General features: G+C 38.9%; 1 protein-coding gene across 2 annotated transcripts in view; it reads left to right on the top strand.

Annotated features, from left to right (window-relative positions):
• Positions 1-26,043, top strand: part of gabra3 (gamma-aminobutyric acid type A receptor subunit alpha3) — a 112,554-nt gene extending 86,511 nt beyond the window's left edge. Inside the window, exons 6-11 of one of the 2 annotated variants that reach the window (XM_059351564.1) lie at positions 3,937-4,019; positions 5,604-5,747; positions 9,937-10,089; positions 15,153-15,358; positions 22,932-22,970; positions 23,114-26,043. In XM_059351564.1, coding sequence (XP_059207547.1) covers positions 3,937-4,019; positions 5,604-5,747; positions 9,937-10,089; positions 15,153-15,358; positions 22,932-22,970; positions 23,114-23,434 — 946 coding nt within the window. In that variant the 3' untranslated portion in view covers positions 23,435-26,043. The remainder of the gene's footprint in view (positions 1-3,936; positions 4,020-5,603; positions 5,748-9,936; positions 10,090-15,152; positions 15,359-22,931; positions 22,971-23,113) is intronic. The other variant, XM_059351565.1, reaches the window with a different exon arrangement.
• The last annotated feature ends 854 nt before the right edge of the window (positions 26,044-26,897 follow it).

Genomic DNA, 26,897 nt, shown 5'->3' with positions numbered 1-26,897 from the left:
TCTGCAGGATTGCACCTTTTTCTTTTGCATTGAGGGAGCTGCTATTGTGTGCTAGTGCTGTCGCAGTCTTGTTGTTGTGTGACAACATTTATTAAACTATATGTGGTTACAGAAACAATTCTGTTCCCCTGATAGGGACTATTCATTTATTAAAAGTTTGAAATGTACTCAAAGGCAATGGTGTATCATTTTAGTCAAAACTTTTGAATTAGTTTACTCTAAACTGGACTAAATAGCTTATGAACCATCAAAAACAAATAAAACTGTTGATGCAATGCTGCCTTAAAGTAAAGAGTCCGACTCCTGCAATAAAAATGTGTTTTTTATGTGTAGGTCTCCTCTGACTCGTCACTAGAGAGGTGTTTTTACAATCCTCTACTGAAGGGAGAAATGTGCACCTCCCTGGAATCAAATGTATGCCAAGCTAGGTTAGGTATGTCAATACCTTGAAAAGCCAATGAAAAAGCCATAAAAGAAACCTGTAACATCGTAGCAGATATTATTGCATGTTTTATAACTTATATCTGCAGACCTCGGTGCAGTGACCTGCAGCCGCCTCGCACTGCTCTTTCACCGGTCAACCTAGTACATGATGAGTCATTTCTCAGTGAGGGAGCAAGAGTAGATGCGTTTCCATCCAGGCCCTTTTGAGTTTTTTTCTTTACCTTTTTTTGCTAGAAAACCATGTTGAATTCAATACGTCTCAAAAGAGTAATTTTTCCATATTTCCATATTTAAAACATCTCTAGTGGGGACCTTGTTAGATTTAAAACATGTTATATTCAATGAATGGAAAACTAAATATACTCTGTGCTTCATAATTTACAATTGATCACCTATTATGCCTCCACAGCAGAAACTACCATGGCCAGAAATATTATGTTTTTGCTTGTCCGTCTGTCCATTCTCATGAAGGCCTCGGGGGGATTTATTTGGCACAAATTTCTACTTGCCCCAAGGATGAACTGCTTAGATTTGTGAGTTTAAAGGCCAAGGTCACTGTGAGCTCAAAACAATGATGTGCCTCAGCACAGCCTCGTGAGCCACGAGCATAGCTGCAGATTCTTGTTTCCTGTATACTTCATATGAAGTTTTGTCATTGCACAAAGACAGCCTGCTTTGTTTTCTCTGATCAAAGTAATTCAAATTTTGTTATCCGTTTCCTTTATTGATTTATGTTGCCTTTGTTTCTGTCAGAAAGTCAGTGCGGCCTAGAAAGGATATGAATTTCATCAGTTAGTTTCTGGTTTAAGTGCTGTATGATATGCAGCGGTGCGTTGCTCACATTTGATTTATGTTGTATTGTGGTAATACGTAGTTACAGAGCCACTTATCATTAATGAGGCAGCACCATCGAGCAGTCAAGAGGGTGTGAATAAAGGATCACAGAAGTGCTCCATGATGTTACTTGTTTTAGTACTGGGGCTGCAATAAACTTAATATAAAACTGTTCAAATTGGTGAGAGTAAACTACTCACAAGTCAACACTCACTGGCCACTGCGTTAGGTACACCTTGCTAGTACGGAATGGCTTTTGCCTTCAGAGCTGTCGTTAGTCTTCGTGGCGTAGATTCAACAAGGTGCTGGAAACATTCAGAGATTTTGGTCCATATTGACATGATGACAGTAACGAGTTGTTATTTCAGTTACTGTTGCCTTTCTATTTTCTCAAACCAGTCTAGCAATACTCCTCTGATATCAACAAGGCATTTTGGCCCAGAGAACTGCAGCTCACTGGATATTTTCTCTTTTTGGGACCATTCTCTGTAAACCCTAGAGATGGTTGTAGATCAGCAGTTTGTGAAATACTCAGAACCAACAACCATGCCATGTTCAAAGTCACATAAACCACCTTTCTTCCCCATTCTGATGCTCCGTTTGAACTGCAGCAGCTTGTCCTGACCATGGCTACATGCCTAAATGCATTGAGTTGCTGCCATGTGATGCTGCTTAGATATTTGCATTAACAAGCAGTTGAACAGGTGTACCTAATGGAGTGGCTGGTGAGTGTACATGTTACACCTCAAATCTGTACATGCCACCAAGGCACATGCAGCATGACCAAGCAACTATATTCAGTATAGCTGACATTTACAAATGAAAAATACACATATACTAACCACATTTACTCACTCAGATATTCTGTTCCTGTCCCGGTGGCTCAAACAACCCAATTTTGAATTGATGCATGGACTATAAATGTTGTAATTGAGTTACAAAACCCAGTTTGTGGTGCATTTATGAGTACCTCAGTCCACTGTAGGACAGCTTTATGGGTTGCTGTTTTGTTTGAACTCAGCAAATGTAATCCCCATGTTGATTAAACATGTATGAGTGAGATAATATGAACCATTTCTCTATTTACGCACACAGTGCATTTTATGGCTCTGCCATCTGACCAAATGAAATAAACCCGGTGCTCTCTGGAGATTATTGTTTTTTCTTTGTTGTCAGTCAGCTGAGCTCTAGTTTCTACTGGTGACTGCAGGAGGGAGAAGAGAATGTGTTCTTCCTCCAGTTTTTATGACACAATTACTGCACAGAAAACATACAATGTGTATTAAACTTCAATATATATTATACTAGATTTCTTATATTCATATTCTGTGCTATACTACTTAACATTATGTAATACTATATCACTTCCTGTCATTTTTTATTGTATTTTATGTCCCATAAACTTTCTGTAGAAATACAAAAGAAGAACACATTGTATTGCTTATCATACTATTTATTATTATGTTATAGGCTATTATAATATATGTAGAGTAACATGATGATACCATATAATATATCTTTCAGCAACAATGTCACTTTACTTGAGACTTCTGTTCATTTAATTACAGTACTGTTTGTCTTTATTGTATATACAGTTATTGCTTGTACTTTATTAAATATTTGAATTCTATTTTTACCTTACATGAGTTCCTGTATATTTGTGGATATGACAATCCCTCCCAGGTGTTTTGCTTCATGTTGTATATAGTTAGGTTGGTATCAGAAATGGACACTTAGACTTCAGGCATATATGACAAAAAGGAAAAGAACACATCATTATGATTATGTTTATATTTTATATATAATTTATTGGTAATGATACAACACCTAAATGATAAACACATACCTTCTACCTATTCTTCACTACAATTTAGGTGCTTGCTGCTGATGTACTTATATTTTATTTATTTTTATCTATTTATTTTACTTATTTATTTGTATTTCCCTTCATAAATGTATATTTGCAATTGGTTTTGTTACTGGTAACTAGGGTTGCAAAATTCTGGGAATTTTCAAAGTTGGAGAATTACATGGGAATTAACAGGAATTTATGGGAATAAACCGGGAATTTACTACATTGGAGGTTGGTTCTAAACAGGGGACCAAAATACAGTTGGGAAAATATATTTCAGCATGATATTGACTAAAACAGCCAGATTTCATGCAAGTACACTTGAATATCTGCTATTCCTCAATCACATGCACATAGCACAATGCTCACTGCAGGGCTGCTGAGGCCACGCCCCCTACATGCACTGTGCGTTCCTCCATCACATGTTCAATTCATTTACATGTTGAATGGGACTTTTTTTGTGGTGGGGGTGTCATTTGACTTAATTTTTGAATGTGTGGAGTCGTGGCAAACAAGTAATATTCAACTCAACATTCATGTTTTAGTTGTTCAATAAAACAATTAAAACTTGATAAAGTTCTACTTGCAAATAAATCTGTTGAAATGTCATGTTTTTTTTATTTTGAATATTTCCAAAATTCCCCAGGTTAACTTATCATGGAAAGTTTCTGGAAATACACCAGAAATCTTCCTTCCCTTTGCAACCCTACAGGTGACATGTGTCATGATGTGCTTGTAACCACACTGCAGCCTGACCGGTGGAGTAATGTCTCTCCCTCTCCGTCCCTCCCTCTGCCCCGCCTCAGGTTGACCATTCATGCTGAGTGCCCCATGCACCTGGAGGATTTCCCGATGGATGCACACGCCTGTCCTCTGAAATTCGGAAGTTGTAAGTCAGTCCAGATGGTCACAACAGAACAGATTTTAACATAAAAGTGGAATTGCAGAAACAGTCGTGATTGTTCTCTGCAGGCGTTTAGACGCCTTGGCTGTCCTGGAAAAACTTCAGAGGACTCAAACCGCACTTACCACTAGGAAAATGATACTGTGGGATAAGTTTCATGTGAAGAGCTTCTTTTAAAAAAACGCAGAAAAAAGTAGTCAACCACTCAGGTTGAAGTGAGAGTTCCCTTGATCAATTCTTACCCAAGAGTGTACAGTCACCTCTATGGTCTCTGTGAGGCGGTACTTACATGACTGAAATACCAAAATTAATTAAAATTAAAATACAAATTTATCAGTCAGTACCAGTAAAACTCCATGCTTCTCGATTTAATTCCAATTTCTTCCTGAACGCCAGAGACACTATGAAATACCTAGCTAGAGTTCACCGTCATCAAGGTATTTCATACAGTCTTCAGTGGTCAGGAGGGATTTAAAGAATCTCAGTCACGTCTCTACAACTCTACTTTAGCTCCGAGTAATTTTCCTTTTTCTTCACCTGGTGCAGAGCAGAGAGAAAGGTGCAGTGACAACTTGACTTAACTTGTTGCTCTCGCAGCAATATTAGCTGCTCTGTTCCAACGTAAGCCTGTGCTTGCAGACTAAAATTCAACCACATTGTTCTGTTGGGATTAAAGGGAAACTCAGGCCAGTCTCCATTCATTCTGCAGCGCACAGATAGAGTTTGCGTTACTTTGGGTTGCGTAATTTCTAAAAAGAAACGAACAAACGAAAATCAAACAAATGTCGGACTTTCAGCCAGGAGAACGGGCTGAATGTCCCATGTGTAAACAAAAGTAAACATTGTGATTTAAATAGCAGTGAACTTACGTGGCTTACCTTTTGTGCATTTCCTTTTTACATAACTGTCATTTCCGGTAGTCACGTCCTCATAACTACTTCACTTCTGGCATTTACGCACATTTATTTACTTTTAACCTTTCTTACCAGGAAGTTTTTCCCTGAACCTAGATCAGTTGTTTTGAAACCTAGGAATCTGCAATCTTTTTTTTTACAACCACAAATTGTACGTGTGTTTATTGAGATGCAAATATGGGTCATTTTGGGTGGTATTTACAAGTTGTTTAAATTGGAGATCTTGTTGGGCACTTGTTTGTCTCCAGTAGGGAACTGAGGATGCCCAAGTGGGAACACGCTTAGAGAACTTTAGATTTGGTACTGAAGTATCAATTTTCATTACATTTTCATCCATATTTTCCATCTTAGTGTAGTGTGTTGATGGTGATCAATAGCAGCATCTTCAGTCAGAGACTAATTACACCAATGTGCAAATCAGACAGATACAGGAGGTATTTTATACTAACTGCTATAAGGTTTTATAATGCATAAAAAAAACTTTGCACTTATGTCTGTCTTGAAGATGCGTTGACACTGTAATGTCCTGTAAAAGATTAATAAAGGATCATGCCCCCATTTAGTAGCACTAAATAAAAAATACAACTGAGGTAAATAGGAATGTTATAAGTTTTGCAGCTATTTTGTGCCAATTACTGTTCTCCCTGTTGCCCAGACGCTTACACCAACAACGAGGTGATCTACCTGTGGACCCAGGGAGACGAGAAGTCTGTCGCTGTCGCAGAGGATGGCTCCAGGCTCAACCAGTATGACTTACTGGGACATGTTATTGGCAAAGAAACCATCAGCTCCAGCACAGGTACACTACACAGCATCCTCAAGCTCAGAGAGTATACAGTGTACTTGCTATTACATCCCATTTGGTGTGTTTGAACTAGAAGAAGGTCAGGTCCTAAACCAAACAACACACACCATTATTATTGTATGCCTGCAGTGCAAACAGGTGACAGACATGTCTGATTTAACAGCAGTTTGCAGACCAAAGTCTATTTAGATGAAGGATACAGCAGCAGTGAAACTAAATGATTGTGTGATGGGATGAAACGGTTACGTTTGAAACATAAACTCTTATTCGTTTTTCTGCATACAGTTTGCAGTAACCTAAATTGCCTTCCAGGTTTTTCGATTGACATATATTGGCCCTATTTTGTTTGTTTTTCATAAAGTTGCAGTCTGCACTTTTCTCCAGTTTCTGTCATTTTGGATTCAGATTGCATTATTTGGGTCCATTGGGAAAATGATGACTTATCGGTTTTACGGGGCGCTATTCAGCATATTTACAAAGATAATATGAGGAGGTGTGCCAGAGGTGAAAGTCTTATTTTTATTATTTTTTGGGCTATGGCCCAGAGCCAACTTCAATAAGCACAGAATGAAAATGAAAATCTGCCATCCCACAGCTTTTGATAACACATTCATTTAGTCTTAAAATCTCATCAGAAACCTTTTATCTGTCACACACAATTTACATCACTCTTTTATTTTCCTTGTGCTGATGGTAACACTCACATAAAAGGGATGAAACAACAAAGTGTGGGCTGGGTATTGACTTGCACAGGCAATTCACAGCAATTATCTGGTAAAATATAAAAGAGTACAACAACCTAAGACAAAGTGCTGTATTATTTTAATGTTTATTAGGAGCAATTAGTAGTGATTAGTAAAAAAACGCAAGATGCAAGTTTGCTTGATAGAGATCTATCAGGCAAATAATAATATAACATTTTCAACATCAATCTGCAGCTTTAGATAACAGTGTAAGAAGACTGGAAAAAGTGCTGAAGTACTGATTACTGCACAGCTTTAGATAAAAGGTGACTTCAGTGGGGCAGTTGGTAATTACTTTAAGAGTGCACTGCTTACAACTGAGCCATACTGGCTTTCCATTTTGAGAGATTTAAGCTCTTCGGTGAAGCTGTTTGCTTGTGCAGCTCTGAAGAGGTGAGCTACCGAGTCACAGAGATCTTGTGTTCGGAGACTAAACCATCATGAAACCGCTTTGTTGGATGGCACTCAGCCTTTTTCCCTAGGAAGCAAGAAGTGTGTTAAAAGCTGTTGAAATAACAGCACTTGTGTAAGTTTTGAGGTCCAAAAGACAACCAGTCTTTTTGAAGCTAAATGCAGAATGAGGAGGCAGCAGCAAAAGTTCAATGATTTAATGGAGGGAAAAAAGGCGCCTCACAGCGGAGAGCTACTTGACACGTTCAACAATATCGATGAGGACTGGCAGGTCCTAGAGTATGCCAGGCAGGTGCTTGTCATTAACAGTTAATGCTCCGTTAGCATCTCTAATAAATACACAAGGAGGGCGGCGTGATGAGACACCAGTCAAACAAGTCATGGTGTCTGAAAACAGACAAAAACAAGAAGCACAACCCCAAACATGTCAAATAAAAACAGAATGGGTCAAACTCAGAAAATAAAAAGAAAAGTTTATAAGTTTGAATGTAGAGTATATTGTCTTTGCAACTTATACTACATTTCAGACTGTAAATAAGACAAGCACATTTTGGTTTAAAACATGACATGACACAAGGCACATACACTACCAGTCAAAAGTTTGGACACACCTTCCTATTCATTCATTCATTCATTCATTACCATTAACTGCTTATCCGCAATCGCCAGACTATCGCAGGGCCCTTCCTATTCAATGGTTAATTATTTTTTATTTTCAACACATACGAATTGTGTAGTTTAAAAAAAAGGAAAAGTGTTAAACAAACCAGAATGTTTTATATTTTAGATTCTTCACAGTATCCACCTTTTGTTTTGATGACAGATTTACACACTTCTGTTATTCTCTCTGTCAGATTCATGAGCTGCTCACCTGGATGGTTTTTAATTATGAGGTGCACCTTGTCAAGAGTTAATTTGTCGAATTTCTTGCCTTCTTAATGTGTTTGAGACAATCAAAACAAAAGGTGGCTACTTTGAAGAATCTAAAACATAAAACATTCTATTTTGTGTGACACGTTTTATTTACTATATATTTACATATGTGTTCCATCATAGTTCTTATTTTTAAAAACGTTAATCTAATTTTTAACAATGTTAAATAATAATACAAAATAAAAACATTGAATGAGATGGTGTGTCCAAACTTTTGACTGGTACTGTCTATGTAAAAATAAATCAGGAAAAAGTGAAACCCCTAAACCTAAAAAGCATCAAACTCCAAATAAACGGTGGAACATTAACAGAACTAATATAAGAAACTAAAAAAAAACAGGCATCAAGGATTCTGGCCACAACACAGTACAATATCACTCTACAGAGGACACTTTCCTTGTGTTGTTCAGTGGTTTAACATTAGGTCAAGCGAAATGCAAAGTCCCAACTGAAGTCTGGCCACAAGTACAAACATTTAAGGTTTCATAAACTGCTTCAGCTTGTGGATGTGAAAAAAAAACATAAAATTTCTTTCAACTTTAAACCTAATGGACTACAGTGAGTCAGGGGAATGGGAGGTTTTTGGCCAGTTCAGCTCGAGTTATGTGTGCTCAGAAAAGACACCTCAGGGAATGTTTTTTCTCATATCTTTGCAACACAGATAACAGACATGGCAAAGAGAGCTGGTGCTAAGGGGAACAGTTGCTGCCGTCAGTGACCAAATCTGAGCTGTAGGAAATGTTCAGTATCAAGGGTTACAATGACGCGGGCGAATGTTCAATACACAGCAAAGAGAACTTCAGAAAAGTGTACAAATTTATTTAGAGCGCTGAAAATCTATATGCTGAGAATCAAAGGCTTGTCATTATCTTAAAAGATAGCTCTGGGAACATTATGCACTGCTCTTTTGTAGAGGACACTAGACCTCCACAAAGGATCAAGTAACAATCCTTTCAGAGCAATCATCTCTGCGTCCAAAGGAAGAATAATTTAAGTATTCAAGTGATGAGGGAAGTTTATTGCTAATCGTGAATGTATTACAAACTACAATGGCAATCCGAGAGGAAGACCTTCACCAAGGCCAATGGTGTATTCACATGCTCCTCAGATGGTCCCATTTCCTGGAAAAGTCGTTCAGGTGTGTTCAGGAGCTTTAAAGTGTAACGCGGAAATAAAAATACACGACATAGATAGAGCCATTAAAAACGGGAGAGAACGTCCGATTATTCTGACATCACATGAATACAGCACAAATGACCTATCTCGCAGTTTTAACAGGACGGATGTGCAATCAATCGTGTGTCCGCCCAGTGCTTTGGCTCCACTCCAAAATATTAATGAGTTCTTTCACTGCCCGTGCTGAAACCATCCACCAAGTTCCATGAAAATCAATCGGCCTGTTGTTTTTCCTAAATCCTGCTGAGAAACAGATAAACAAAAGGACAAACTGCTCCAAAACACAAACACATTTTAGCTTCTTTAACCTCACCATAAATATTTTTCTGACCTTCATGACGTCCCAAGAAATTGGCCGGCATTTAGAAATTACACTTTATTACAGACCTCCAAGTTCCTTTTTCTATTAACATTTGTACCTCGACTCAAGGTTTCCTCTGAAATGAAATTGTCCTTCTATTGTGTGAAAAGCGCTTTGTGATTTTGTGGCGTTTTTTTGCCCTGACCTCTAAGTTCTTTCACAAAAAGGACAATTGTATCATCAAATAAAAATAAAAAAAAACTGATGTCCACCATTTCAAATCCCACCTTGTCATTTGTCTGAACGGGTCCCAGTTAAACGGAGGTCAGTTATGTGACTTCTTAGATACAAAGTGCACATTACATCCTCTTTGGATTTTTTCTAAGCACATGGTGTCCTAAGCAACATTTTCTTTCTGATTTTATATGGTATAATGGCTCTTCTGAGGGCCTGAGGACACTCCTACAATCTACTTTGATGATGCAAATGTTTTAACTTTCATAAATCTTTCTTTGAATATTTCAGCTTATGTTGCTCCCAACAGGACATAGCTGTATTAATAATTATGACCCTGTGTGTCTCTCTCCATCTCTTTCTATGTTTCTCTCCTCTCCCTCAGGAGAATATGTAGTGATGACAACATATTTCCATTTGAAAAGGAAAATTGGCTATTTTGTGATTCAAACCTACCTCCCGTGCATCATGACTGTCATACTGTCTCAGGTCTCCTTCTGGCTAAACAGAGAATCGGTTCCTGCTCGCACTGTATTTGGTGAGTGCCATCTTGTGTTTATAATACAACTAAAAAACAAAATAAAATAAAAGACTCTCTCAAATGATTGAACAGGTTTGATAATTTGGTGCTTTTAAATTATGAGGTAACTGCAAAGTAAATGAGCAGAGCTGCATTAGTTCACATCAGATGACTCAGCAGACAAGAGAGCAAAGGATTCCCCTTGAACACTTATAATTAACATAACTGTGGACAAAACAATAGTTGGAGCATTAAGTCGTACATGGGAATAAATTAGTGATTCTTTTTTTCCAAAGCTTTTATCCCAGTATTGATTTTCTCCTACCTCTGTAACTGCAAACACTAATTAATCAAAGAAAAGTCAAAGAAAGTTGGAAAGTATTAAATTGGAAAAGTGAGGCAGGTGATAGACGATGTGTTGCATCTCCTGAAGAGGATGTTGGACTACCTTGTCAACTATATCATCAGCAGCCTGAAGTGTTATTACTCACTGAGCTCGAGCTAATTTAGAAAGAACCAGACAGACACATCCTTTTTATCAAGACTAGGTGGAAACTGAGTATATGGTGCGACTGTTTCTGATCAGTGGACTAAATTGTGGCCAAAATGTGGGATCAGTAGTGTCTATAACATGAATTCCATTAAATCTTCTAAAATTCTCGCACTGAAGTAACATCACATGACAGGGTTAAGCTTTGTTTGAGTCAAATAATCGAGGACTGCTTTTATTTAGTAGATTCAACAATATAAATCATGCTATTTCCAACTATTTGTTGTTTGGGATTACTCATCTAAAGTGTTACCGCCACACAGTGGACAGACAATGGTTGGCATCGCTCTGTTAAAAAGATCAGACCCAGGTTTAATCCTTGACAGTTATGAACTCTGATAGAAAACATAGCAAGATAATTTTTGTGCTTCAGCTTTCTAGAACATGGTCTGAAGTATAGTGGAGACTAATTGCTTTCTTTGGGTCTTGGTCACTTATTCATAGACAAACCTGCACCGCTTCACCAACACCTGAGCTCTGAGCACCCCCCCATCACTCGACCATACACCTGCTGCAGTCACACTCACACTGAGCTATTACTCCTATAAAATCTCCATAAATAGACTGCAAAATCTGGAGTCAATGGGAGTCAATTACATTTTGCTGGACATTGATTGCCTGCAGGTGAACAGTCCAGGTAGAGTACAGAACAGGCAGAATGCATTGGTTGAACTGAAACATATTGACTATCGTAAAATTATTTCACTTTTTATTACTTTAGATAATTTAGCTAAATTGGCTACGTGTGAGGCAATCCTGTTACAGCCGTTGTAGCTCAACTCCAACTCCATTCTCAAGTCTTAAGTCATTAACTGGACTGTAAACAATGACAAGAGCACTACAGATGATTTCTCAGTCTGGATATCCACTGGTTAACTGGTAATTCCCCTACAAATAAAGGCTTGCACAGCAACAACAACCACTGATCGTGGAGGCAAAGATGTTACAGCAGAAAGTCTGATGTGCTTTATTTAATTTCCAAGGAGCAGTGGTCAATTAGGAAAGCCAACGCTCCGCCACCCAATGGTGTAACTTCATCACTAATACCCCTTTTCGACCAGAGACAATCCCCAAATTACCATGGACTCTTAATAAAGGGTCAGATCAAAGGTTTTTAGCAGTGTAACAAAACAAAAGACAATGGAATGGATCAATCCTGTCTGTGTTAATATCGAGGATATAAGATATGCTAATATTAAATGTTATTTAAAAAGAAGTGGAATGCATGTGTGACACGTGTTACCCTGCTCCCCACTAGGGATGTCACGATTACCCGTTTTCACGACTAATCGCGGTAGTAAACGTTACATTTAGTTAATCGTAACATTTCCTAAATACCGCCAATTTCCGGAAAAGATTATGCTGCAACCATGTTGGTACATCAGCGCAACTCACCCCGAACGAAAATAAAGTTACACAACAACCACGTGTCACCACTTGTGTTGCTTTGTTTTCAGTCCGTGCAGCTGCAGACAGAGGTGACAGGAGGTAAAGCATGGAAGGGGAAGAGCTATTCCCTCCGAAAAAAACATGTAAAATCATCCGTGTGGGAATGTTTTTGCTACCCAAAAAATGACCATGGTGTCAGGTGTAAAACATGCCACAAAAAAGTTGCTGTTAAAACAGGCAATACATCAAACATGTTTAAACACCTGCGAGATAACCACCCGGCGTTGTACGACAACGTAAAGGTAAATAATAACTGGGTTAAGTCATGTCAATGTTTCCCTAACATAACAATGAATTGGTAGTAAATATTTACCATGTCATTTGCCGTTAATTGTGTGCGACACTGATTGGGCATACAGTCAACGGGACAAGTTAAGCCGCATCACGTAACGTTACATAAAGCCCAACATGTCTCATAGTCGTGAGTGAGTCACCACAAAGTTTCAGTGTCACTGTGAAATGACCTGTATAAGAAAAAGTAATGTAATCTTCTAAAGGTCCTCAGTCAGGGAACGTTTATCATTACCTCCTTTTGTTTCTGTATTGAGCAAAAAGCAGTAAAAGCACTATGAGATGTCCCTTTCATTTATTACTCATTTATTTGTGGCAATGTAATTTAAAAACAAAATTAAAGGACCAAAATAATAGATATATATATATATATATAGACATATTTTTATCTGGGCACATAAGATTAAACGAACAAATTATTAAAATGACGTTAATAGCTTAAACATTTAGTCTATATGACATTCCCCCTGGGATTATTATAATTTTTCTTGTACTTTTTTGTAACTTTACATTGCATCCAAAGAGGGAAAAAAATAAGACCTATAAGGAGTGTTCATGTGATTTAACTTATTCATAGTCATAGAAATTAATGAATGCAAAAATAATCGTGATAATTGTAATATCGTGATTATTTCTCTGACAGTAATCGTACCAAGAAAATCTGTTATGGTGACATCCCTACTCCCCACTGTGATTAATATTGGATTCAATTTGCAGCACCATTTATGTTGAGAACATTGTGTCTGCTTAGATCACCCCATACTCAAAGATGAGACGTAATTTGCCCTTCCCTTTCTTCTTTCAATGGTTGTTGTTGTGCTGCATAATCTATTGAAGTGCACCTTAATCTGTGTTGGAATAATTAGCATATTGATTTGAAAATTAAGCACACATGTACGTGAGGAAGCACACAGTGCACAATAGATGTTAAATGCTATGCAACACAAGAGCCCTTTTCATCATGTTAGGGAGGAAATAAAAGCCTGTTATAGCTACCTGTCCTTTCCTAGGTCCTTCAGTTCTCGCACACAAGCACACCCACAGGAACGTTTTTCCCTGAACCTTGAAAATCATTTTGGTCATACAAGGAATTACATTTTTAGAGAAGCGTCTCCTTCACATGTGGAGAGAAGCTGTAATCAGTGTCATTGTCTCAGTGGAATGATTGAAACATTATCCGTGAAGGACACAGCGCCCAGCAGTGTTCACATCTGTTTTTCTTGTTCACACAGTCGCATTGATCAGCTCAAATAAGGATCCGTTCTCAGCTACTGTGTGCTGGAAAACTAATTTATCACTGCTCTTCTCCAACAGGCTTTCAAGTTGAATTTGCTCGGCATGATTGAACATTTCTTTGAGGAAGTGGAAAGGGGGGGTCAAGTTTTAGTGATTCAAAGCCTGATTTATACCTGCCTTTAGACTAAACAAGAAGACAAGACAAGGTTCCCCTGTGAGCACTAATATGAATAATTAAACAGAAACATAGCACAAAGTAAACAATTTGTTAAATCAATCTCCATCCTTAAAGAAAGTGAAGATACTATCAATCTTTTTGTCATAATTTCTATCCCATTAATCAATGAAATGAGTTGACCACCCTGTCCTACAACACAAGATTCGTTTTTAAGAACTCATTGTGTAAATATATTTTTTCCATCAGATGAGACAGGTTGGAACAGATGAAGTGATTGCTCTTCATGTGGTTGGATGGACAACCATTGTCCGACACACATTCAATTCCCTGCAGCACTGAATGTAAAGGCCAAGATCTGAAATTATTTGTGTAGACGACAGGGCTGCACAATGAACAGAATATTAAGCGTGCTCACGATTTTGGCCAGCCACCAGGGGGCGATCAAGGTGTTTTGGCTTCAGTTTGGGGGACCTGTCATGCTGCTGCGCGCCCAGCCTGCAGCGACAGCCTGTGAAATGATTTCCTAAATGTTATGGTTGCGTTCCTGATTATAAGAGTAATAAACAACAGAGATCAGACGGGTAGAATAAAAAACAAATGTCTCAAGCAGAAGTCTAGAAAGCTAGTCTCTCAGCATAGATTGTTATTCATTATTTGGAAGCATTTGGGATTAAGGGCAACAAACTACCTGCATAGAGTGCATGAGCAACACAACCAACTTAAAATACAACAAACTGCAGGATGATGAATGCTCAAAATGTAATTTATATTTTCCTTCTATTTTGCTCTCAGTCTAATGTTGAATCAGCAGGAATGTACAGCATGGAAGTGAAAGCAGCGCTCTGTTTAGTAGATAGAGGTCTGTTTTCCCTTTCCCATGTTTATAAGGTAAAATAATTTAAGCATTTTTCCAACTTGGGTCTTGGTTACATGGTTTATTATGGATTTCTATTGTTACTGTGGATTTAGCTTTGAAAGGGAATCTATCCGTGTGGGAAAAAGCCTCCGTCAGACTGGTTTAAACAGAAATACAGACAGAAATGGAAGCTTGTTCCTTGTAGTTTGAACCTGCAAAACTGATCTGGTAACAAGGTTCCTGCACCATTGAATTGTATTAGTAGAATGTATTTCTATTATCATATTAGTTATGTAAAGTTAAAGCTCTCCAGTGCAGTGGCTAATATATTTTTATTTTTATTTATTTTTTTACTTTTGAAGCACACAATAGTAATTAATATAATCTGTCTGAAGTTTTCTCTGATATGCACTCAGCTTGCTGGCTTGCAACACTTCTAAAAAGATCGCCATGATTTGACCCAGGTTGTAAAAGTGTGCACAAAAAGGATCCATTTACTGATATTTTCATTTCATCCTCAGGGGTCACCACTGTCCTAACCATGACCACCCTGAGCATCAGTGCTAGAAACTCCCTCCCTAAGGTGGCCTATGCCACTGCCATGGACTGGTTCATGGCTGTGTGCTATGCCTTTGTCTTCTCTGCCTTGATTGAGTTTGCCACAGTCAACTACTTCACCAAGCGCAGCTGGGCATGGGATGGGAAAAAAGAGGGCATGGAAATAAGGGTGAGTGATTCCTATTTATTATTATTTTTTTAACATGGATGTGACACGGCCACACTTATCGCGCTTAACTAACAGTGACAATCAAAAATAAGCCATGCTTATAACCAAAATGCAGCACAGATTTTTAAGAAACGCGTTTCTTTCTGCTTTTTTTCTTCAGATTAATTGTTCCCAGTCTTATCATTTGTAAATCTTGTAACCAACTTGCTCAGGAAGTCCTCATTTTGACACTGGAGGAGTGACGTGGGCAAATTGCACTTTGGAAACAGTGATAGAAAATTCCCTTCTTAAAGCAGCCAGGAGTACTCTATAAAGACTATAAAGAGAGCTTTTATTTATTCATTAACAGCCAAATGGAACAGAGACAGTGGGGCGGAACTAGAGAGCAAAAACAGAGGTAAACTCCCAGAGACACTGGCCTTGATTTATGATGGCAGCATCCTAAAGTCAGTGTACACCCATCTACCCCCTAAAAACAAGCCCCCCTAACATCAAGTATGTACGTAACAGACACACTGATTAAAAAGTGAGTGGGCATTATCTAAAATGAATCACCTGAGGCTGCAACTCGCAGACTTTTCATGTGTCAACAGTCCAGGTTGTTTGTTGTTCGGACGGTGAGCGACATGAGTTTAAATTTAAGGACTAGTTTTAGTTTGAGGATGCAGGGGTCCAAACAAGACACTGTTCTCTGATGCTCACATGAATAAAACCTGATAAGTCCTTCATGTTAACCTCAGGGCTTAAATTACGCATGATTTTTTATGATGTTTTATAAGTGCCATCATTAAATGAAATATATTCGAGGCATGAGACAGACACTGAGAAGCAATGAGCAAAATTAAGCACTTGGTTCTGGGCTGAACGTATCAGATAGCTTTAAAGAGGCTCATTCGTTTCAGTAATGAAATGAACAAATACATTATGGATCATGATTGACAGAATCAGGTGTCAGCAGCCTACTGTGGTTTGATTGACAGTGCTGCGAAGTAGACTGTGAGATATGTTTTCCTCCTGTCAAAACATATTTACATTTACATCCCCTCAATAATAATAATAATTATAATAATAAATGGTTGCCCAGATTTATGAGGTCAGTTTCTTCAGCAGCAGCTTCGCTTTGTGCTGAGAGGATGTCAAGGAAAAGCATCAAATTAAATTTTGTGTACTATTTGTAGAACCGGTGGGGTTTATGAAGTCACACTGATTACAAACAGCAGGAGAGCTGGTAAACACCACCAAATATTATATGAGAAACTGAAGTGCAAGGAAATGTATAACTTCATAACATTGCTTTATATTAAATAAGTTTCTTTTCTTTTCCTTTCTTTAACTAATTGGAAGTCTCAGTGGGCTTTAAAAGTTCTTTTTAGGAGAAAACTAGTAAAAAGGCAGCAGCACAAAAACAGTAAAAACAATACAAGCGGGCAAAGGTGAGTTAGTAATTGTACACCAAGATAAATGGAGGGATTTATTTATTTGACGTATTTTTATGCTCTAAATGGATTCACACATATGAACAGTGGTAATATATAAACTAGAATGGCACTAGGAGAGCACAGACCTCCACCAAGGCATCTCGCAATGTTAAATGTTCCAACTAGAGTTGAGTAGATTTCTGGTCTGGTCAAGTGTGCAACCGGTATGATTTTATGCCAGCTGAACCCTGAATTTCTCATTATGACACGTTCTGACAAGTGATATGTACCAAAGTTTTTTGAGGTGATGAAATGAGACACAGCTGTTAGTAAGTGTGCCAATATGTCAGAATTTTGGTCTAAAGGTGAGCCTCCCTCTTCTTTTTTTTTTCTGTTTGTCAGTTGGCAAACCAGCTAAGAGGTGCATTACCGCCACTAATTAGACTGAAGTCGCTACGCTCAAAGAAACGGCTACCGACGCAAGTGCGACACCTAGTGGTAGAATCCAGTATACCGATCCGATCCGCTGTTTGGCTTCATTTAAACGGGTTAAAAAATGTTAACACTGTCCCAACCCTAGCTCTAACTTAAGGGGTCATTCACATTAATTTTCCCAGTCGAAAACTATTTTTTCCCCCAATTATTCCAACACCGCATGAACGCAGCACAAATGCCCTATCTCGCAATTTTAACAAAAGTGAAATTTAATATGTGTTTCAACCCCATGATTTAGATCCGCTCCAAAATTGTATTTGCAAACACTTCTGTGGCCTATGCTCCAACCCTCCACCAAGTTTTATGGAAATCAGGCAAATAGTTATTCCATAATCCAGTTGATAGACAAACAAACCGACAGCACAGCCAAGCCGAAAACATGATGTCCAAAGAAGTAAAACTACAATAAAATTATGGCCTTTTGGATTTGGTACTTTGCCTGTAAATAACATGAAAATGAAATCAGAAACATTATGAAACCGTCCTATATGGTAAATAGTGGATAGATAAAAGCTGCTGTTATGTCATAAAATGCTGGAACACATCTATCAGCCAAAGACGCATCATTGAAAAAAAAAAAAAGTCTCCGACTGTGACAGACTGCACCACAAATCTATTTTCTGCTACTAATGTACAAACTGTTTGACACAATCAGTGCAGCCTTTACAGTTTTTTTTATAGTTTGACATTCAGTCCTCTGAGTGATTGGCAGAAATGCATATTGCTGCCATGAAACTTTTCAGCCGGTGAGGATAATTTGCAGCGTTATATTGCAGCAGAGTGGAGGGTTTTTCTTTTTTTTTTTTTTTTCTTTTGATGCCTCGTCTTAATGGCAACAGCCTGGGCTGCGTTCTCGCGGGCTGTGCTGAGCATGCAGTTGTCATGATAGATAAAAAAGAATGGGGTCACAGAAGGAGACATGGCACTCCCATCACACTCCCCGCTAGAATGAGCAACTGGAAAGGAAAGGGCTCAGACTCCACATGAATTTTTTCCTTTTTGACACATTCACAACAAAAAAGGAACCTATAGGAGCAGAGAAAACCCTATAAGTAAAGAGCGTTTCTTCCAGGAGAAGTTTTAGCTCAATAAGTCCTTTTGAAAATACCATCACGAGTCATCAGAGGCAGGGTTTCAGCCACCACCCTTACCGGAACCAAACGATGACTTCATCGCCCTCAGGCTCCTTCTTTTTTAGGACTGAAATGGTGAGCTGCAGACGAGTCAATGTGCACTAATTTTATGGCTGGTTGTGGCGTTTCCATGCCATTTTCTTCCTTTTTTGTCGCCTAACGTTCTGTTTGACAAGCAATCTACCTAATTAGCTCTCCCCTCACCAGCTGAAGGTGTGCTTATTACAGAAATTAGCCTGTGGGGAGTTTGGTTGAAATGAAAGCCTGCATATTCTCCTCACTGCATGACACAATGATTGGACAAATACTGTGTTAGATATGAGGGGCTGGTTTCATCGGCAGATGCAGGAGCACTGGCTCATTGTGCAGTGGGCTTCACTGCTGGAGCCAAGGAGAGATCACTGTCTCACATGTATGAGTCACACCTGCAGCACCAATATCTACAGACATTTCAACACAAAAGTTTGTCAGGAAATGGTGGAAATACAGAGAGTATCATCATTCTTAGCATGTTGCTACAGCTAAGTTTGACCAAACTTCAAGTTCAATTTCACTGTACTCAGGTGGAGTCCACTGAAATGTCAATTTCTGGAGACCTCTTGTTCTTCTAAACTCTTTTTATAGGTTTTACTTTTTGTTTAAGCTGGAGGTGTCGTTTTTTTGGGCTGTCATGATTCTTCAAATCCCTGATTTGATTACACTATTGATTGAAGTTCCAATTGAATCATTGTTTTTCCAGACAGCTGTGTCATTGTTAGACTATGGAGTCTAGATCTGTAAAGATCAATGGTTTTATGCCCTGACAACTGCCATTTACATGTTTTGATTGCTCTTTAAAGAGACAGGCTAATTGGTATAAAGTTTAATATAACTGGCATATGCTTTTGCCATGTACCATAAGGCCATATGGACAAATTTAAATTAATTATTTAAAATGTAATATCTATTTCACCAGTCAATTGAACAAACTATAAACACAAAAACAAACAGAGGAATCACTCCTGAAGCTTTTGATTTCCGTAATTGGGATTGAATTAATTGAATTGGCTTCTTGGCAAGCTTCCTCTAACCTCTGAGACTCGCAGTAACCTTTGTAATATTGAAAAAAATAGATGGTTACTTCTGACCAACCATTCCAAACATCAACACTGGATTCAGAGTTTTAGGTAACCACAAAGGTCGAAGATATACTTGCTGTTAACTACGCAAGCAAGCCTGCATGACAGCTGCCTCGTGTATCCTGCATCTCTTTCAAACATTAGTTGTGCACCAGAAATGAATGCTATGCATCCACAAGATACAATATAAACATGAACAGTAGAGGCAGCGTAGGGGCAGTACTCACAATATTCACAGCATACTTTATTAAAGGCCCTTATATCTCACCTACGATCACTTTTTCTACAGTGAACTACTGGAGACTTGCCATGTTTGTCATTTGCATCCTGCAAATATGGTAGTTCCACATGGTCTGACTTCTCTAGCGTGCCCTCTAGTAACAAACCTTTAGTAATCCACATCCTATACAGAGAAGAACATGAACAACTCTGTTCACAACGCAGCCGGTTGTGTACAAAACGCATGGTTAAACAGCAAGAATATCTCTGGCCAGCACCACCTGCAGTGGTGAGATCAAGATCATGCCACCTCTACAACTACCAGATTTTCACAAACTTTCATAGTGCAAGTGCCACTAAATACACATACACACAAACATACTCACAGGGCACGAAAGGGGACATTGTGGCTCCCTAAACACAGTCTGCATGCTCATACACCCACATGGTCACATAACTTGAGGCTATTAAATATGCCAACACCTCATCTCCAATCTTAGACAGGGACAGACTGTCACAAGGTTCAGTTACACGCACACATGCACACACTGAGCTCCACACAGCAGGACACAGCGAGGCACAATTACCCCGAGGATGCTTAATCACACTCATAAAAAAATTCTGATGCAACAATTTGCAGAAGATACAAAGACAAGGTCAATAGATGCATTGTATTCGGGAGGGTATTTGTGCCTGCAGCTTGCAAAATGACTTTGAATAGTGCGCAAGAATCTTTGGCCGGAGGTAAATTATGTGCTGTGTCACATTAGGTTCATAACAACATGCACAAAGCCCAATGCCACATGTGGTTTCCCCAATAATTAGACCATATAAATTACTGCAGAAGACAGTCCAGATAAATAGTGACTGAAAATGACTTTGCTCGGCTCGCTTTTCAAGTTACTTGGCAAAGACCATCCTCAGTTCCAAAGACTGAAGAGTTTAGAGGGCTATGATTAAGGTCATAGAACACGTTAAAGTAGCCTTTCGCTTTTCCTGCTGATGTAAGCCATCACAGTGATAGAGGAGGCTCGTGCTGGTGTTGGATGTGGAGGAATCAATATCCTGGGAAAGTATCTGGTTACCCAAGGGGCACTAGTGCGACTCTTCCTCTCCCCGTACTAATTGACTTGAGATAGACCCCTTCAGGCAGCAGTTCACCATTTCTCTGCTTAATGCAATCAACTGTCTGCCAGCTTTGTTAGCTGTCCACGAGCCTCGCTGTTTCTGCAGAGAAGCTTGAAGGATCATCTCCCTCCAGTTCTGCTCACTTGAGAAGGAAACACTCATCACACTGAACGTGTTTTCTCCTTAATCCTGCTGCCTCCATCACCTTAAAGCTTAACAATGCCTGGATAACCTTAACCCATTTGTGACCAAAGTCTATATTTAGTATGACACGGAAAACTGCCTCATTTGTTCTGATTGGTCTGGAGACTTGAAATTTGGAAGAGATATACTTTGGGCGAGCTCACATGAAAAAAAAACACAATTTTATCAATTGTCAGATTTTGAGAGAAAAATCAGCATAACGCAGGCATTGTGTTCATTTGATTATTTCCATAAAAAGTATATTTTACACTGCATGTTTGGCTACCTTAAATCTTCTACTGAACTCGATTGGGGTCCACTTCTGAAATATAGCCATTTTCTTATTATAATATATTTGGTGTTTGGGCTCATGGGACAACTGTTCTTTCCTAAAATATAATGAAGAATATCAAGATCCGTCCCCCCATGTGCCCAAAGATAACTCACTTTTTAGCTAACAGTTTGGCTGCTTTTGAAAAGTTCTTCACATTTGTGCTTAGGTTAGCCAAGAGAACACTTTGAAAGGGAGTTTCAGTGCAGGCACAAATGGGTTAAAAGTGGTCTACCTGTGCATCATAGTGACACAGTGGTTTCACACTAACAGCAAATGTCTTGCCACATGTAATGCCAATTTTCTCCCTCGACTTGTGAGGTTGTGAGAATATCGGGGATAAAAGAGCAAACAAAACACGTGGTGATGAGCTGTGTGCGGAGAAAGAGGCACCGTGAAGCATTTTGGAGGAGGGGTAAGAGGGGACATTAGTTATGCTAATTTAAGAGATGGAGTCAAAAGGAAAAGGAAGGAAAATTAAATGAAGCTGAAAAAGTAGAGCAAAAATTAAAGCTGGGCTCAAAGCAAAAGTGAAACAGGGAGCATTGAAAGTGACACACAGTGCTTTAGTTGTGCAGCAGATCTTAAAGTGGCCACAGTGGGGATGAATGGTGTGAAGAAAATTACTTTGGTACAGACTCACACACTGTATGCCACACAGGAAACTAAAACTGTGCCTGGTGATCAATCTTAGTGCCCTACTTGTTCTCTCACATTTAGCGTGTGCACTGCACTGCACTCTTTTAGGCTGACAGGAACCTCTGGTGATGCAAGTTTAGCTATCTGAGTGTACCAATTTAGCAAATGAAAAATTCTGTCTCCCTGCGCGATTTCAATATGAAAGACAGTCAGATGATTTCTCTCTAGTAGTAGGACGACGACAGTTTCTCCAGCCAGCTTTATCAGACGCAGCCTTTGTCATGTTTGTTTTATCGCGAGCTGTTTGCCTGAAGAGGCCTGGCTGCTCTCATTGATACAGTTTGTCAGACAAGTTTTCAGGCACTGTTATTTTGCTTTGTTTCTAATCCTGCTCTGTGCTGCTACTGTCAGCAGTATCAGACGCCAGTCCAGCCTGGTTCTGCAGTGATACAAAATATCATTGTTCCCATTTCCACCCTCTTAATTTTGTCCAGAAAACACAGGTGCATAGAGGAGTTGCGGGAGGGATGAGCAGATCAAAAGTTGCAAACAAACAACAAACGCACACTAACTATCTTGCAAAAAAAGATTTATATGCAACCTTTCGGTGCTAGGATTTTGCCTGATGAAGGTCTATAAATGTGTTTTTTTGCAAGTTAGACAGTGTGCAGGAGTTTGTTTGCAATTTTTGACCCTCTTAATTTTACCAGCCTGAGCATTTCGTCATGAATTTTTATCATGACCTCTTTTCTGCAATCCAGATTTGTATGATGCAGATTTGAATTGACAATATTAATAGTGTAAAATGTTCAAAAGTACTTCCAGCTAGATACTGATGAATAGAGTTTGTAAGTTGGGTAATTTTAATATAATTGGTAAACCTTTTTTCTTTTCTACTTTTCTTTTCAGGAACCGTTTCAGGCTAACATGGCCAGGATTAACGATATGGTTAGGCTTTTGTTTTGTTCTTGTGTGTGTCGTGTCTCGTGGTGTTGCTTCTATTTCCTCTTTATGAGTTCAAATGGAAGTATTGTTGAGTCTGGTGCTTCGCTCCTGACAACCTTTACCTTTACTGCCTTCTTCCTTTTCAGAGAAGAGAGTCTGCGACTTTGTCCAAAAAGGCAAACAACACCTTCAACATTGTTGGAACCACCTACGCCATCAACGTGGCTAAAGACCAAGGTTTAACAACCATTTCCAAGAGCGCCCCCGGACCGTCGGCCAAACACGCCTATCTCCATAAAATGGATGATCCCTACACGGAGGCCAAGAAGTCCTACAACCGTGTCAGCAAAGTGGACAAGATATCGCGCATCATTTTCCCAGTTCTGTTCTTCCTTTTCAACTTAGGCTACTGGGCCACATATGTCAACAGAAAGCCCGCTATCATGAAGGCAAACAACTCAAACTGAATTTGACCAAATTGAAGGTTTGATCTGGTTTGGTTTGGAGGGTAGACAAGTTTGCAGGAGGCCAAGTCCATTACATCTTATCGTGTGTGTGTGAGTGTATGCGTGTGCGCGTGTTTCGTGTGTCTGTTTTTTCTTAAGAGTTTGATATTTTGCACGTCTGTATAGATGGAAGGCAAATTTTAAACATACAGTAGACTCACATATAGTATAGTAGACCCTGGAGGGAGCACATTCTCACATCACACCATGTTTGTGCAGCATTTCTTTTCTCCCCTCCACACTTAGCTCTGGCCCTGTCCCCTGTTGTGAGTAGTCCCTTTGCTGTATCTTGATTGCTTGCCGTTCTGTAGAGAAGTCAAATTGTATTTCCACTATGTTTTGACATGTTTGCGCTTTGCTTATAATAAGTTAGAGCAAGCATGCGTTTGAAGTTTTCATTGTAGCTCATTACCAATGATAAGATTTTGACACATCCATCAAGTTAACAACGTGCATGCACAGACGCAGACACAGACATGCAGTGATGCATTAGAAAACGCCAGAAGAGCCATTCGTCGGTTGCTTTGCGGCGCTCTTTTAGCCGGGGGCAGCACGTATAGTTCCATAGGAACATCATTAATAATCGTCAGTGTCTGGCCTTCAGCTAACGCTGAATCTCAACAGACCCAGGGCAGTATCATCTGGAATTGCTATCGCATCCCAAGGGGCTGCCTGAATATTTTCTCATCCAGTGGCTCTTATTGTTTTAACTGGCTGAGTATGCTCAATGACAGAGAAGCTATGTGCCTTGGTGAATACACACATTATAAAGAAAAAAGGCTTTGACACGCTCACATTTGCATTTGCAGCACACATATGCACAATGGTCTGTGTGTATATTACATGCAAACATATACTGGTGTCCACAGGCTCCGTGCACTGCAGTATGTGGCCGTGCCTCACCCACCCACCCATGGGTATGGGCACCAAGTGTAAAATTGCCCATTAGTGTGGAAGGTTAACAGACCTCTGCCTGTGAAAAGATGAAGCAAAGAGATTAAAGGAGCGTAGTCCAGAACAATTATCATGTGCATTTATGTTTTGGCTCATGGTGCAGCGTCTCCCTGAGCCAAGCAGTCATAAACTACCACCATTACCTCAGACTGATGTCGAATTATGAATCACAGTTTATCATATGTTTTCCATGGAAATGCAAACAACATTAGATGTTTTTTACATTAAATACCATACCAGACACTCTCTCTCTCTTTCTTTCTTTCTGTTTGGAGTATATTGTGGGCAGGCACCCCGGTGCCTTTATCTCTTTGTTTTCTCTGCATCAGTGTTTTTAGCTCCATTATGATTTGTCTGCATTTCTGCTTTGTCATAAGCAAGATTTTAATTCATGTTGTACTTTTGCTGTTTTATACTTGATTGTGTTCAGTATATATTGGTGTTGATTTTGATTGTCTACAAATGCTGTATCATTTTTGTGTTGAAGTAGACAACAAAGGCCAATATGTCCAGTCATACAGTATTTCTAAACAAATTTCAGAGACACGGACATCCCTGGAGACTTTTACAATGCAAAATGCTGTAAAATTGGTCAATGAGAATTAAATAATACAGTAAAATAAACTTAATGTAATTGTGATCACACTAAAGAGCAAACTAATGATTCAGTTCTTTTATTTTTAATGTAAAACACGGTTTCAAAGTTGTAAATCAGATTTGACTCCAGTTGTGGCAACTGTCTCTCACTTTTGTTTTTCTGTTTGTTCAGTGACATCTGTATTTTTGTTTTGTGTTGAATTTGGTACGTGTTTATACAGGCGTAATATGATTCTAAAGCAATATCTGTTGCTTTTTTCGGCCGGATGCACTCTGGATAATTTGCATTGTCTTAATTATAGACTGATGGCCACTTCATCCAGTGGATTCAAACTGCATCTTCAGTGGTAAGCATAGGAGAGCGAGTGAACTGTGTTGTGGCCTCTTTAAAAGGTGTGTTAATAACACCATGTACAATGTGTCATAGGTTTATGCATGACAATCTGTACACGTGTATTTCTGCAACCTCCAATAATGGTGTTTGTCACACTGAAATAGGGCTTAGTATCCGTGTTTCTGTAGTTCATCCCAAGTATTCATCAATTACCTATTCATAACCTCAACAACATCTGCATAAACGCACTTAAACTCCAATTATTTGTGCATATTGATGTGATGCTAATAATTTACAGCTGGCACAGCGCTCTGAAAGTGTTTTTACCCTCATTTGATTGCACACAGATTTTAAGTTTAACACACGCACACACCAGATTGTCTCTACATCATCTCAGTGACAAACGTTTAAATACAAAGTGAGAGAAAGGAAAGCCAGCTTGCATGAGAGTATGGAGAAGCACTAACACAAAAACTTTAGCAAATGACTGGACTGGGGCTGTGCTGGACGGAAGAAACTCTTAGTGGACTAACATTCAAATGATTTGTCGACTAATCGATCAGTTGATGTAATCGACAGATCTGTAACACTGGGCTTTAAATCTTGTTTTTGGAGGAAATAGGTCAGGCAGCCCTAGACTAGACTAGCCATGATAAATCACAAGACGGTAACACTTTAATTGAAGGTATCGTCATAATAGTGACATGATACTGTCATAACTGTGACATGACACAGTCATAAACGTGTCATAAACATTATGTCAATGTCATAAACGTTTATGACTGCTGTCATTAAGTGTCATTCGGTTTTTGTCATGGCAAGTTGACATTCCTTAGGTTGTCTTGATTATGACAACTTGACTTTAATCAAAGTGACATTACCACAAAATGTCTTTGTCATGGCAACTTGACATTAAATTTGTTTGGGATGTCCTTATTATGACAACTTGACTTTAATCAAAGTGACATTACCACAAAATGTCTATGTCATGGCAACTTGACATAAACACAAATATAGAAACATATTTTTTTTATGTCAAGTTGCCATGACAAAGACATTTTGTGGTAACGTCACTTTGATTAAAGTCAAGTTGTCATAATCAAGACAACCCAAGGAATGTCAACTTGTCATGACAAAAACCGAATGACACTTAATGACAGCAGTCATAAACATTTATGACATTGACATAATGTTTATGACACGTTTATGACTGTGTCATGTCACAGTTATGACAGTATCATGTCACTATTATGACGATACCTTCAAGTAAAGTGTTACAAGGCTATAAACTCTGGATGTGAAATGTCCCTGTTCAATAGAAATGTTAATACCACAATCAGACATCATATCTCTGACACGGTATGGCTTTTTGAATACCGTGAGGACTTCTTTGAGGCACCAGGTCTCTTTATCCGACTTGATTTTATCATTTTGCCTCAAACAAAAGGTTTTATGTCTCAAACAAACTGATATGCATCTGCTGAGGGTGTTTAAAGGCGGCTGGCTGGCTGGCTGGCTGCTGCTGCTAATTCAGGATTT

The sequence above is a fragment of the Centropristis striata genome, chromosome 15 (genome assembly GCF_030273125.1).
Source record: "Centropristis striata isolate RG_2023a ecotype Rhode Island chromosome 15, C.striata_1.0, whole genome shotgun sequence".
Lineage (NCBI taxonomy): Eukaryota > Metazoa > Chordata > Actinopteri > Perciformes > Serranidae > Centropristis > Centropristis striata.
Note: the sequence above shows the minus strand (reverse complement) of the source record. Positions and strands in the feature narration are given on the sequence as shown.